The sequence below is a fragment of the Podarcis raffonei genome, chromosome 5, assembly GCF_027172205.1.
Source record: "Podarcis raffonei isolate rPodRaf1 chromosome 5, rPodRaf1.pri, whole genome shotgun sequence".
NCBI lineage: Eukaryota > Metazoa > Chordata > Lepidosauria > Squamata > Lacertidae > Podarcis > Podarcis raffonei.
The window spans coordinates 44166651-44179938 of record NC_070606.1 but is presented as its reverse complement, the minus strand read 5'-3'; the positions used below and the strand labels follow the sequence as shown (position 1 = coordinate 44179938).

Here is a 13288-nt window from a genome sequence, read left to right as displayed (position 1 = left end):
TTGTATTTAGGTCCAAGAGACCTCTTTAAGGGCATACTGGGGGCGGGGGATGATTTGCTTCAAAGTGACTATGGTTTAAAAGAAAAAATAGGTTTCTGTTGGTATCACATTCCAAAAGAAGGCAATTGGGCCGGATCTGTCCCCTGGGCCTTAGTTTGCCAATCCATGCCCTAGACTAAAAGTTAATCAGGGGGGTCCAAAAGACCTGCAATCTTTTGTGACAGGTTTTTGTATGCACAGAAAAAATCTCCAGTGCTCTTGAATTGGTGCAAATACATAAAAGATGAAATTTTAGTTATCACTCCAGAAAACAATGAATTAACAATAAATAATATTCAAATTATACTGACACTCAGTATGTAGTAACCAATTCGCAGAAGAAAAAAATCTTTTTCATCACTTAACTGTATCTTCTTGGTCATTATATCAGTTTCTGTGGTGTTCCTTATTTTAGCCAACTACAAGTTTGAATAGGATATCTCATTCTCCATTTGGTTCCAATAATAATATTTGTTTATTATTATTGTTTATTAGCAAGTTTCATGTCAGCTTAAAGTATTTCACACTTTAAAAGTATTTCATATAACCTAAAGCATTGTCATTGCAGGTAAACGTACAAAATACCTCAATATCAAGGCAATTTGAAAACTTAACTTTTTACATGTTTTTGGACAAATCCAATAGATTTCATTAATTAGTCTATCCCTGCTATCAAGTAATCCTGCTTATTTAACATAGTAAACAAAAATCAACAACAGCCTACCTTTACATTCTGAAACCCCCAAACCTCTTGCCGATCATGAGGTCAGCAGTTTGAATCAGTGCTACGGGGTGAGCTCCCATTGCTCTATCTCAGCTCCTGCCAACCTAGCAGTTCAAAAGCATACAAGCGCGAGTAGTTAAATAGGTACCACTGCAGTGGGAAGGTAAATGGCATTTCCATGCTCTCTGGCTTCCGTCATGGTGTACCATTGCACCAGAAGTGGTTTAGCCATGCTGGCCACATGACCTGGAAAAGTTGTCTGCAGACAAATGCTGGCCCCCTCGGCATGAAAGCGGAGATGAGCGTTGTACCCCATAGTTGAAGTCAACTGGACTTAACTGTCCAGGGGTCCTTTACTTTTACCTTTTACTCCCTTTGTGATTGGAGCTACATATTTATGTTGGAATTCAGAATAACTTTCTTCTGTCTTTCTTTTAGATAAATTACCTAAAATGAATCAACCTTCTGATTAGCTTTGTAAGTTGGTATATTGAATTTGGTATGTTTTGCTCTTTTGTAGAAGTTAAGAAATCACCTAAAAAGCGGAAGGACGAAGAACCTGACATATTAATTCAGCCTCTTGGAAAGAGAAAGAGGGTGTCCTTTGGTGGGCACTTGAGTCCTGAACTGTTTGATAAACGCTTACCTCCAAACTCACCACTTAAAAGAGGTGCAACTCCAGCACGACTGAGCTTGCCATTTGGAAACTCGCCTCGAGCGGTTTTGAAATTTAGACAATCTCGAATCAAGGTAAATAATTTTCCTTACTGAAATGCCTCAAAAGCACCCAGATCAAGTCTTCTGCTTCTCATTCTTCCTGTGTGTGTGTTTTTCTAACAATCCTGTACATGCATACTTAGATATAAGTCCCATTGGGTGAAATCCAACATTGTGTAAGAAAACTCCTTCCCCTGTTGCTCTGTATGCCCCCCCGTACCAAATCTCCAGAGGGTCCAAACACTTTGAAGCAGGATTGGTGGACACATGAGAGCTGGGGTGCAGGGAAGAAGGTCCCCTTGAGAGTAAATTTGTTCTAATGCCACAATATAATTGGATATTATCCATTCCTTCCAATGGGGCTTACAAGTAGGGTAAATGAAGTGTCCTTGAGACAGCTTTATGATCTTGAATGCAGGGAAATATTATTTCCAGTGTGGGTTGAGCAAGTTCCAGTTGCTTGACCATTTGCTTCAGAGGTATTGCTCCCTGACAAATGCTAGCGAAGGAAGACTTGTTTCCACCATGGGATGAGTGGGGTCTAGCCCCACTCCCTTGTTTTCACCTGCTGTACAATAACTCTCTTGAGAACTGGCATTTTTATTAAAAGTTGGATTATGAGTAAAAATAAATAAAATTGCAGCAAGGGACAACATGACTCCATCGTGGGTTGGAGCAAGTAGTTTGATGTTACTGTTCTGTATTGTGGTTTTTCTATTTAGTAGTTGTAGTGATTGTATTTCGTTTTATCATGTTGTGTGCTGTCCTGTGCTTCGTTTGAGGAAGGCCTCTCAAAGAGAAGTGTTTTATCTTATTTAAAAGAAATGAGCAGAAAAGATGTCTACTTGAATGAATGCAGTCCATTCTCACTGAATAAAAGTTCTTAATTTTGGCTTGCCAGTGCCCTTTAAAAAAGAAGGAGGATAGCTCTCTTTTACGGAGAAGGGCTAGGGCAGGTTTGAGGAACCTCTGGCTTGCAGGCCAATCTTGGCTTGACAGGCTTCCCCATTGGCCCACAAGTGAGGGAGGCAGTTGGCCAAACCAGCTTGAGTCGCTTCCGAAGCACCCAACAATCAGCTGGTTGTTGGGAGCCTTTGAAGCAGTGCACAAAGCAGGAACCCAGTGGCTGATGCAAAGCGAAGATGTTCCTACTTGGTTCAGGTGTCGTGTCCCTCCTTTCATTTCAGCAACTGGATTTACAAAGAAACAACTATTGAAATGATGTGGAAAAACACGTTGCTTTTAACAGTGCCTTGCTGCCTGCTAGTGCCTTGAAGTCTTAAATTTGGGGTTTCAGAGCACCAAATCCCTTGACATCATTTGTGATTTCAGCAGGAGGATGGCCCCGCACACTTGTAAAATTTGGCCTACTAGACTGGCCTGTGGATCCACAAAGGTTCCTTTTCTCTGGGCTAGGACATGATGTGTGTCTGTGTGGTTTCTTCCTAGGCCTCTTCATGTGTCTGGCCTTCCAGATTTTGGTGGATTATAGCTCTCATCATCATTAACCATTGGCTCTACTCACTGGAGCTGATAAGAGTTAGGCCAGAAGTCGCCAAACTTTGAACCAGTGAGCACATCTTAAATTTGGAGAAAGTGCTGTTCTTGCTAATCACAAAATGGCTGCTGCGGGTTGGCTTTTTATTATAAAATGGCTGCTAAGTCTAAAAGTATGGAAAAAGAGACATAATTATAGAATGATGCAGACATGCCATCCCATTAGTGAAGAAATGAGCACATGCACCAACCACTACTGCATTCTCTCCCAGGAAGAAGCTCTTTATACTTTAATCCTGGCATCCAGTGACATGTGGACATGTTCATAGGTGTAGCTGGCTAAGTGCAAACAAACTGAGCAAGAAGAGCAAGCTATTTCTTATTGTGGATTTTTGATGAGATAGTTACTGAGGTATTTCATGGGTGCCAAAGGGGGGGTTGGGTTGGTAAACCACTGCTACCTGCAGGACACCAAAAGGAGCACTTAACAGTTTGTGTGTCAAAGTATGTAGCTCTAACTTCGCATGCTTTTCTGTAGATAATAGGGGCGCGGTTGCCAATGTAGATGTCCAAAATAATTTGTCTTAACAAACCAGCTTGTACAAATGTTATAGTAAGGAGATGCACTTGAATGAAGTACCAGTTACAACTACTTAGTTCCTGGGCAACTACTGAAATCTGTAAGTGGATATTTATACTTCAAATTGTTATCCTGTACTTCTTTTAAGGATCTCAGGACAACATAGAGAACATTTTATCCATTCAACCACTGCAGTATGATACGGTTGTAAACCTAAGTGGTACACTAGATTCCCAAATTCAGGTCTCCTCAGTTTAAGTTCTGCTTATGTGCTATGCCACATTTGATATCTCATTAGAAGTTCTTTGTATTAACTTTTTTAAAAAATCCCTCTTCTTTCTCTACAGAGTTTCCCTGAAGGGGTTCAGCATGAGAATATTTCATCTAAGAATGCTGCCTCACCCTCAGCACGCAGGTCTCCAGTTGCCTCGCCCGCAGCACGCAAGTCTCCGGTTGCCTCGCCCACAGCACGCAAGTCTCCAGTTGCCTCGCCCGCAGCACGCAAGTCTCCGGTTGCCTCACCCTCAGCACGCAAGTCTCCAGTGGCCTCGCCCGCAGCACGCAAGTCTCTGGTTGCCTCGCCTGCAGCATGCAAGTCTCCGGTTGCCTCGCCCGCAGCACGCAAGTCTCCGGTTGCCTCGCCCGCAGCGCGCAAGTCTCCGGTTGCCTCGCCCGCAGCACGCAAGTCTCCGGTTGTCTCACCTGCAGCACGCAGGTCTCCGGTTGCCTCACCCTCAGCACGCAAGTCTCCAGTTGCCTCGCCCGCAGCACGCAAGTCTCTGGTTGCCTCGCCTGCAGCATGCAAGTCTCCGGTTGCCTCGCCCGCAGCACGCAAGTCTCCGGTTGCCTCGCCCGCAGCGCGCAAGTCTCCGGTTGCCTCGCCCGCAGCACGCAGGTCTCCGGTTGTCTCACCTGCAGCACGCAGGTCTCCGGTTGCCTCGCCTCCAGCACGCAGGTCTCCGGTTGCTTCGCCCCAAGCCACTTTTTCTTTTGATGCACCCCAAAGAAGAGGTCGCTTTTCAGTTTCTCATGTTACCAGCCCACCTTCAGAAGAACAGGATGCTCTTTCCAGTCAGATGAACGGAGATGAAGAGTTCACTGAAGTAAAGACATCTGGACCTACTGTTCAAGAATGCAAAGCTGCTCGTTCAACAAAGAGGAGCAAAAATGCTATTCCAAGAAGTTCTTTGTGCAGGAGAAGTGGAGTAATGGGTGTAATTCACTCTAAAAGGCAAAGTGGTGCTTCCAAAGCCAACTTGATAGGTTTGTCATTATTGCTTTGTTAGTGTCTTTTGATGTTCCACAAAACAATCAGATACAGTATATAGTATTATAAAAGACTGCAGGGTTTACCAGCCTTTTTGGATCAGTGGGCACAGTTTGAATTTTGATAGAGTGAGGGTGCCCATCACAAAATAGCTACTATGAGAGATGTGTGGCGTAACACAAAATGGCTACAATGAGGAGCATGGTCTAACACAGAATTAGAGAGAGAGCCACCCTCAAATCTTATGCTAACCATGGGAAGTCATTTAGGTCCTACTAATCCTGATTGTGGAGATCACACCAATGCTGTAATGGGACATTACTCAGTACCAGGAAAAATATACAAGGTGGTCACACCATACTCAATTTTATTTCACAAAAATTGCTCAAACTTGGGCCCCCAGCTGTTGTTGGCCTACAACTCCCATAATCCCTAGCTAGCAAGACCAATGGTCAGGGATGATGGGACCAAGTTTGAGAAACACTGGCTTAGAAGATACATGCACATTTTGTCCCCTATTTGTGGGAGGGCTAGACAGTTGTGGGTTTTTTAATTAAAAAAATAAAGCTTGGAATTGGCACATGTCCAGAGGTACCAATGAAAGCCTTCATGGGCATCAGGCTGACAACCCTGGCTTAAAAATGCATTAGAACAAATGAATCTACAAATCTAGAAAATGTTGGTTTTATTAAAAATGTGTTTTAAGCATAGAAATAACTAGCAATCTTGAACAATTATCATTCCAGTTGCAAAGTCTTGGGCAGATATAGTGAAACAGGGTGTTCCAAAATCTCAAGTAAGCAGTGCTGCAAAATGTGGTCTTAAAAGATCAGCCAAGAAGAGGTCAGCCAAGAAGAACTCAACAAAACCATCAAAGGTAATTCTCTAGCAGTGATAAAAACTAATACCCTGCATTTAGTAAATATATTGAAGCATTCCATTTTCCAGTCATTAAATGCCAGAGTCTGGAATTCTTTGAAACCAGGGATGGGAAGGGTCTTTAGCTTTTTGATAGATGGTCTGTATGCATGAAGTACCAGTTTCAGTCCCTGGCACTTCTAGACAACTTGAGATCCATTCCATCAAGTCAGAATAGACATCACTGGGATGGATGGACCAATAGTTCTGCTTTGTATAAGGCAGCTTCAAATGTCCTCCACCTTGCCCCCCCAAATAATTGCATGGAATTCCAGAGCAAATGTGCAGATCAGATTCTTTCCCCCTACTCTGCGTTTAGAGATGTGTTCTCTTGGTGTGCATGCCTTTTGGATAATGAAACCAGCCTGAATTACCACATTGGAGTATATATGAGTAATATAAAGCACAGCAGTTTGTAAAGTAGGTTAAAACTGGGCTTGGGAAAATTATGGATAAGTTGATGTTGCTAATGTTAATGAGTATGCATCATATTTTCTTTTGAGAGAGGATATGGTAAAATGAATGTAGATGAATTCTAGGTGCATGATGAGAGCAAGTAGAAAGGCAGGCAATGTCTGGTAGATGGAGCAAGACCATGTTTTGTCCACAAACCAAAGTGGCTTGCCCACATACTGGCCCACAAGCAAAAAGAAATAATGTTTTAAGAGCCGTATTTGCTACTTAAAAGCTTGTAGGTTAAGTAAAGCAGGCTGAATGATCTGTAAGAACAATGGCTTCTAGCCAACATTGTCTTTGCACATGCAAAGCAGATCTCCGCATGAGAAACAGGACTACATCTTACTGTTTGTTGTCAAACCCGCCAGCAGTTTCAGATCGCCCCGGGGCAGCGGAGAAGTCTCCGCTGTCCCGGGGGCTTTTAAAATGCTGGCGGGCGGCAGCACAGCGTCCGCTGCCGCCCGCCAGCATTTTCACATCGCCCCGGGACAGCGGAGAAGTCTCCGCTGTCCCGGGGGCTTTTAAAATGCTGGCGGGCGGCAGCGAAGCGTTCGCTGCCGCCCGCCAGCATTTTCAGATTGCCCGGGACAGCGGAGAAGTCTCCGCTGTCCCGGGAAGGCAGGCGGGGGGAGCAAAGACTTTTGCCCCCCGTTGGCCTTCAGAAGAGGTCCAGGACCTCTTCTGAAGGCCGGCGGTGGGCCAAAGTCTTTGCTCCCCCCCGCCTGCCTTCAAAAGCTGTCGGGATAGCGGAGAAACGCGCTGCGCTTCTCCGCTATCCCAGGAAGGCAGGCGGGGGGGAGCAAAGACTTTTGCCCCCCGCCGGCCTTCAGAAGAGGTCCAGGACCTCTTCTGAAGGCCGGCGGAGATTTCCCTATGGGCTTTCTTCTTGCGAAGCAAGCCCATAGGGAAATTCGTTTTGCGAAGCACCTCCAAAACGGAAAACTCTTTCATCTTGCGAGTTTTTCGTTTTGCGAGGCGTTCGTCTTGCGAGGCACCACTGTACTCTTATTCTCAAATACCTCTATATTAAATACATACATAAATGGACTTTATCAAATAAGATATGCGAAATTGGATTTCCTATGCTATTTTTGCAATCTTTTCTCAGTACTACTTAAGTAAAAGGATGGAAATGACTTAGAATTGGCAAAAGCCACCCTAAGCAACAGTGCAACAATGCACTGAGAATTTTTAGTATGTTGTTGGGGAGGCAAGATGTGACTGGCCAGATGTGAGCTCTATGTTTGTAGTTTCTGCTTTTTTTTTGCTTGGATTTATTGTGCATGCTGGACTTGACATTCAGAACTGTATCCAACTTTGAAGTAAATGGTAATTGAGCTGCGAGCACCAGGACTTGCATTCACTCTGAGCCTCAGTGATCAGACTCAAAGGTTTAATTGTATATTTTCTTTTCAGAACAATGTTTCCATGCTAAAAACGCCAATAAGAAAAGTCAAGGGTCACTTTACTACAGGCCATGCAAATTCCCCTGCTCCAATTGTGATTGGAAAAGCTCATACCAGTATTGTGAATGCTGCTGCACAAGTCCCTAAAGTAATGATCAACTATCCTTTGAAGAAACATGATGACTTAAATGAAAGTTTTACAGGTAAATTGTTAGTGTTTTGGTGAAATAATTTTTTTTTCTTGTACAGTATGAAATATTTTGCAAGCCTATAAGGGGTTCACTTGCATCCCATGGAAAATGGTTGGATTGGTCATATAAAGAACTTGGTTGGTTTTACTGTCTGAAACAAACACATGCTGTTCTAACAAAATCAAACCTAGTTTGTACAAAGTAGCATTCCGTTTAAGTCAGTGACGGGCCAGAAAGACCTATGTTTAAATCTCTGCTCACCCATGAATCTTACTTGGTGCCCTTCAACTAGTCAATATATCTCAGAATATGTATGTTTTTGCAAGGATAAAGCTATAGTAATGGAGAAAGTGCATGTATGTCACAAAGTTCCAAGCACCATATTTTTCGCCCTATAGGACGCACCGGCCCATAGGACGCAACCTTGCCATCGCTCCCGGAGCTTGTTTGCGGGGCTGGGGCCGAGCTCCCCCAGCCCCCAGAACAGGCTGTTGCCCGCAAGCCTTGCGGATAGCTTCCTGAAGCCTGGAGAGCAAGAGGGGTCGGTGCGCACCGATGCCTCTCGCTCTCCAGGCTTCAGCGAAAGCCTGCATTCACCCCATAGGACGCACACACATTTCCCCTTCATTTTTGAAGGGGGAAAAGTGCATCCTACAGGGCGAAAAATACGGTATATTTCTTAAAAAACCATTGGCTGCTACTGCCATCTTAAGATATATTTATCCTATCACATGAGGAAGTTCACATCCTAAGATGACACTTGCTATAAGACTTTCTTATGGCTTTGATCCACAGAACTGTGAATGGAAGGATAAAATAGATTGGTGCTGTTTTGTTAACTTTTTAAGAAGACCTGCTGGAGCTAACCCAAAGGCTTTCTGGGCCAGCATACTGTTTCCCGGAGTAGCCAACCGGGTCACTATGGGAAGCCCACAAGCAGGGCATGATGGCAATAGCCTTCTTGTTTCACAGCAGCATGCTACTCTGATATGCTCCCAGTCCTCTAGAAGTGTACGGTTAGGACTGGACTAACCCTAGGTGATATTGAACCCAGCAAGACGCTCAGAGCTGTAGGAATGCACAACCTGCAAGGAGCGGGGGAGCAGTCTGAGAGAATAATCTTGCAAAGCCCTTTTGGGCCTTTGCTAAGATCAAAGCTCCCAATTGAGTATCCTTAGGCACATCCAGATTATACTAATACTGGTTTTAAATGCCCCCGAATGAAAGTTGCTCTTTTGCTAAGAGCAGTCAGAAACAGTCATCCCATGATCAAAATAAGCTTTCAGCTTGCATTTAACTATTTTTATATGCAAATCTGGGCAGATTTAATAGCTAGCATTTTTTAAATTGTATGTAAAACCTATAGTGTGTGTTTGTCTGTAGTACAGCATTAGGTGTATAGTAAAACTTTAAGAAATAAAAGCTGCTCAGTCTTATCAATCCCTAATTGCCAGAAAATTGTATTGTGAACATGCATACAGGAAAGTGATGAATATAAGGCACTAAGTGGTTTTTAACATTGGCAACTTACCCATTCTTGACTATAGTAAGATTTTTATCCATGCCAATTTACCAACTTTGCCAACAGATGGCACTGTGATATTATTTTAAAGGTAGGTCAATATCTAAACCAAGTGTAATACAGTAGTGATACCATCATATAATGGTCCAAAAATACGCAGTCATTTCATCATACTAATACTGGTTTTAAATGCCCCCGAATGAAAGTTGCTCTTTTGCTAAGATCCCGATTTACCTGTTTAATCTGGAAGCATGTGAATTTAGTAATTTCCCAAACTCATATTAGTTTTCATTATGAACTAGTCTTTTAATTCCGCCCTCTCCCACCCCACAATGATTTTTTTTTTAAAAAAAAATCATTAATTAATTTAGATTAGATTTGCTTAATTCTGTTTTACTATTCTCAGCAACGGGGAAATGGGTATGCTGGGTACTGAAGGTCCATTTCTAGTTGTTAGAAATCATTTGAACTAGCTAGTGAGATCTTATCAGGCTAAGACTTTAAAGTATCTCGTCATCTTCAGTAGCTAAAAATTTAGAAAGGAAACTGTTCTTAACTGAACTCAGTGCTTGTAGTGTAGCAGCATATATGCAGAGCCCTAATAATGCCCTGTCCCCAAGTGTTTCAAAATATATAATACTGGGGGGTTGAATTGAGCACAGGTGTCCCGCTGCCCTACTCTTCATGCTGAGCCAGCCAGAGAACCCCCTCCCAGCAGAAAGCCACAGATAGGGTGTTCCAAGGGGTGGGGCTGAGATAGCCCAGAACTGATGGGTTCCAAGCCAGTCTTGCAGCTTTCATTGGCTAGCACTGGGCCCAATCAAGACTTGATGCAGGGATCAGGTCCGGACCTTCCCTCTTCATTATATTTTTAAATTTTCTATACTGCAATATAGAGAAGAAAAGAGGTGTAGTTCCTCTGTTCCTGCCTGATTTTTGTTGACAGTTGCTGCGTTTTTTTACGGAAGCACAGCTTGCCAGAGTGAAAGAATATTACTTCTTGGAGACTGGGAAGGAAATCAGGATTTTACATGGAAGCATAGGTGCTCGCTTCCCTATTGCAAGAATGTATGTGGGTTTATTGAACCATACAATATAGATTTATAGAATACTAGTATAATTTAAAGTTGAAAATGTCTTCATGGCATCTTTCTTTCTTTGCCTACTAATCGGTAAAGGTAAAGGTAAAGCAACCTCTGACCATTAGTATCTGTTCATTTCTGCTTCCCTGGAGAAAATGAGCCCTTATTGAAAGGGTTAATGCTCTGCTTCCAAGGCATGTGCTCCAGCCACATTGGTAGGGCTTCTTGTGTTCCTGCTGCCATCTTTCAGCATGGGTACCTTCTCTTGCATTAAGTAAAGGTAAAGGGGCCCCTGACCATTAGGTCCAGTCGTGACCGACTCTGGGGTTGCGGCGCTCATCTTGCTTTATTGGCCGAGGGAGCCGGCGTACAGCTTCCGGGTCATGTGGACAGCATGACTAAGCCGTTTCTGGCGAACCATAGCAGCGCACGGAAACGCCGTTTACCTTCCCGCCACAGCAGTACCTATTTATCTACTTGCACTTTGATGTGCTTTTGAACTGCTAGGTTGGCAGGAGCAGGGACCGAGCAATGGGAGCTCACCCCGTCACGGGGATTTGAACCACCAACCTTCTGATCGGCAAGTCCTAGGCTCTGTGGTTTAACCCACAGCGCCGCCCGCGTCCCCATCTGTAAAGGTAGCATGTAATAAATCATTAGCGGGAAGAGGAATTGATACATCATCAACAGCTATTACAGTTTGTTCAGACTAATGGGTGATAAACTACCATGTGGCTGTAAACTGCCATGAACATTAATGTTTGAAAATCTTGTGTGATGTTGTAGTCTGGGATTGCACTGTATATAAGACTGTTCTTCTGGGGAGCAGTCATGCAAAGAGAATGAATTCTTAATAGTTATGTTTTCCCTTGCTCCCAATTGCAAACAAACGAAATGATTATTTCTTTACTGAACTTTAAATACTGTTTGCAGGGTTGGCTGAGATATTCAACACTCCACTGACAGGTTTACCCTCTTCTGCTCAAAAGACTACTATACCAACACCAGAAGTCGTCCCAGAAATGCACACTCCAGAGGAGTCTGGTATGCATGTTTTGTATATATCCCTAGTGCTAACTATTACATGGCGACTTGATTCCCCTCCTGAAATCACCTCATGTGAAAATTATGTAAGTTGTAGGAAATAGTGGGTGATATCCATTTAAGTAATACACAGAGCAGACCCAGTGAAATCAGTGGACTTGTGTATAAGCAGATTTCAGTGGATCTACCCTGTGAATTACTTAGTTGGAGATCACCAGTAGTTTTAAAGCTTTTCTCCAGTTTGGTAACTTAGTGATTTTTTGCATTTGGAAAAGGAAAAAGTCCCAAGATTCCCTGACTGTGTGTAGGGGTCCAAGCAAACGTATCTGCACATGAAGTTTGGCAAATTCTCAGTTAGGTTTTTATGCTGTAATTCTCTCGGAGTTATAATTCATCTTAGAAAAATATTCTATGAGAAAGGTAAAGGACCCCTGGAGTTAAGTCCAGTCAAAGACAACTATGGAGTGTAGTGCTCATCTCGCTTCAGGCCAAGGGAGCCGGTGTTTGTCCACAGACAGCTTTCTGGGTCATGTGGCCAGCATGACCAAACCGCTTCTGGTGCAACGGAACACTGTGACAGAAGCTGTACCTGTTTACTTGCACTCATATGCTTTTGAACTGCTAGGTTGGCAGGAGCTGGGACAGAGCAATGGGAGTTCACCCCGCCGTGGGGATCTGAACTGCTGGCAAGCTCAAGAAACTCGTTGGAAAGAAATTTCACTGCTGGCTTTAAAGAAGCATTAGTTTATTCTTGCTTTAAGATCAAAATTCTGCTTTTTTGAAGCAGAAGAAAAAATAGAGAACTACAGTTACAATAAATGAAATTAATGCAATGTGTGAATACGGAAAAAGTCATAAAAATGCAACTACTAAAATATAAACTAACGCTAGAAAGAGCCAAGATTAAAACTAAAAATTCCCATGTATCTGGAGAGAAGTTTCTGAAAAGGAAGTATTTCTCAGCTGGTGGCAGAAAACTGGAAAACTTGGGGATGACCAAGCATGCTGTTGTGGCAGGAATGTACACATTCTGAGCACCACAGCAGAGGTTTTTTTCTATGTCATCAGTGTAACACAAGGATATATAGGGGCTCATAGGAGGGTCTTGTTCTGGCTTTCCCAGATGTTAGAAATATTTGTGCTATTTTCTGTCCCCCATCAGAGGCAAAGTGCATGCAATTTCAAAGTTTCCCTTAGACAAATAAAAAATGGAGCAAAAGAGTACATCCAGGAGTTGTTACTTATAGGACATGTGCTCACACTGATAGTAGTAACAGTTCAATAGTTGTGGCACGGCAGATTTCTTCTTGCAGCAGGAGGTGTTGGCCAGTTCAGGACTGTTTGTAGTAGGCATAAGTGTGTCGTGCAGCGTAAATTAATAATACAGTCTTCTTCAGTAAAAGAATAAAAGCTTTACTGAGTTAAAATAAACTTGTTTGCAAATAAAAGCATAGTGAACAGAAGATTAGCTTCAGAGCATACACAGTTTCCATTGAGCACAGGCTTCACAGAGCACAGGCTCCACCACACAGAGAGAGAGACACACAGACAGACACAGACTGAGTCTGCCTGCCTACTTATACAGTGGTACCTCGGGTTACATACGCTTCAGGTTACATACGCTTCAGGTTACAGACTCCGCTAACCCAGAAATAGTACCTCGGGTTAAGAACTTTGCTTCAGGATGAGAACAGAAATTGTGCTCCGGCGGCGCGGCAGCAGGATGCCCCATTAGCTAAAGTGGTGCTTCAGGTTAAGAACAGTTTTAGGTTGAGAACGGACCATCGGAACGAATTAAGTACTTAACCCGAGGTACCACTGTACAGAGAATGAGTCATCCTCATG

At 43.2% G+C, this 13288-nt stretch overlaps 1 protein-coding gene across 2 annotated transcripts in view; it reads left to right on the top strand.

Moving 5' to 3' along the window:
• MKI67 (marker of proliferation Ki-67) overlaps positions 1-13288 on the top strand; it is a 34298-nt gene that overhangs the window by 11005 nt on the left and 10005 nt on the right. For both annotated transcript variants that reach the window (XM_053388891.1, XM_053388892.1), the window contains 5 exons: positions 1284-1513; positions 3905-4820; positions 5571-5701; positions 7615-7807; positions 11333-11443. In XM_053388891.1, the coding sequence (XP_053244866.1) occupies positions 1284-1513; positions 3905-4820; positions 5571-5701; positions 7615-7807; positions 11333-11443 (1581 nt within the window). The remainder of the gene's footprint in view (positions 1-1283; positions 1514-3904; positions 4821-5570; positions 5702-7614; positions 7808-11332; positions 11444-13288) is intronic.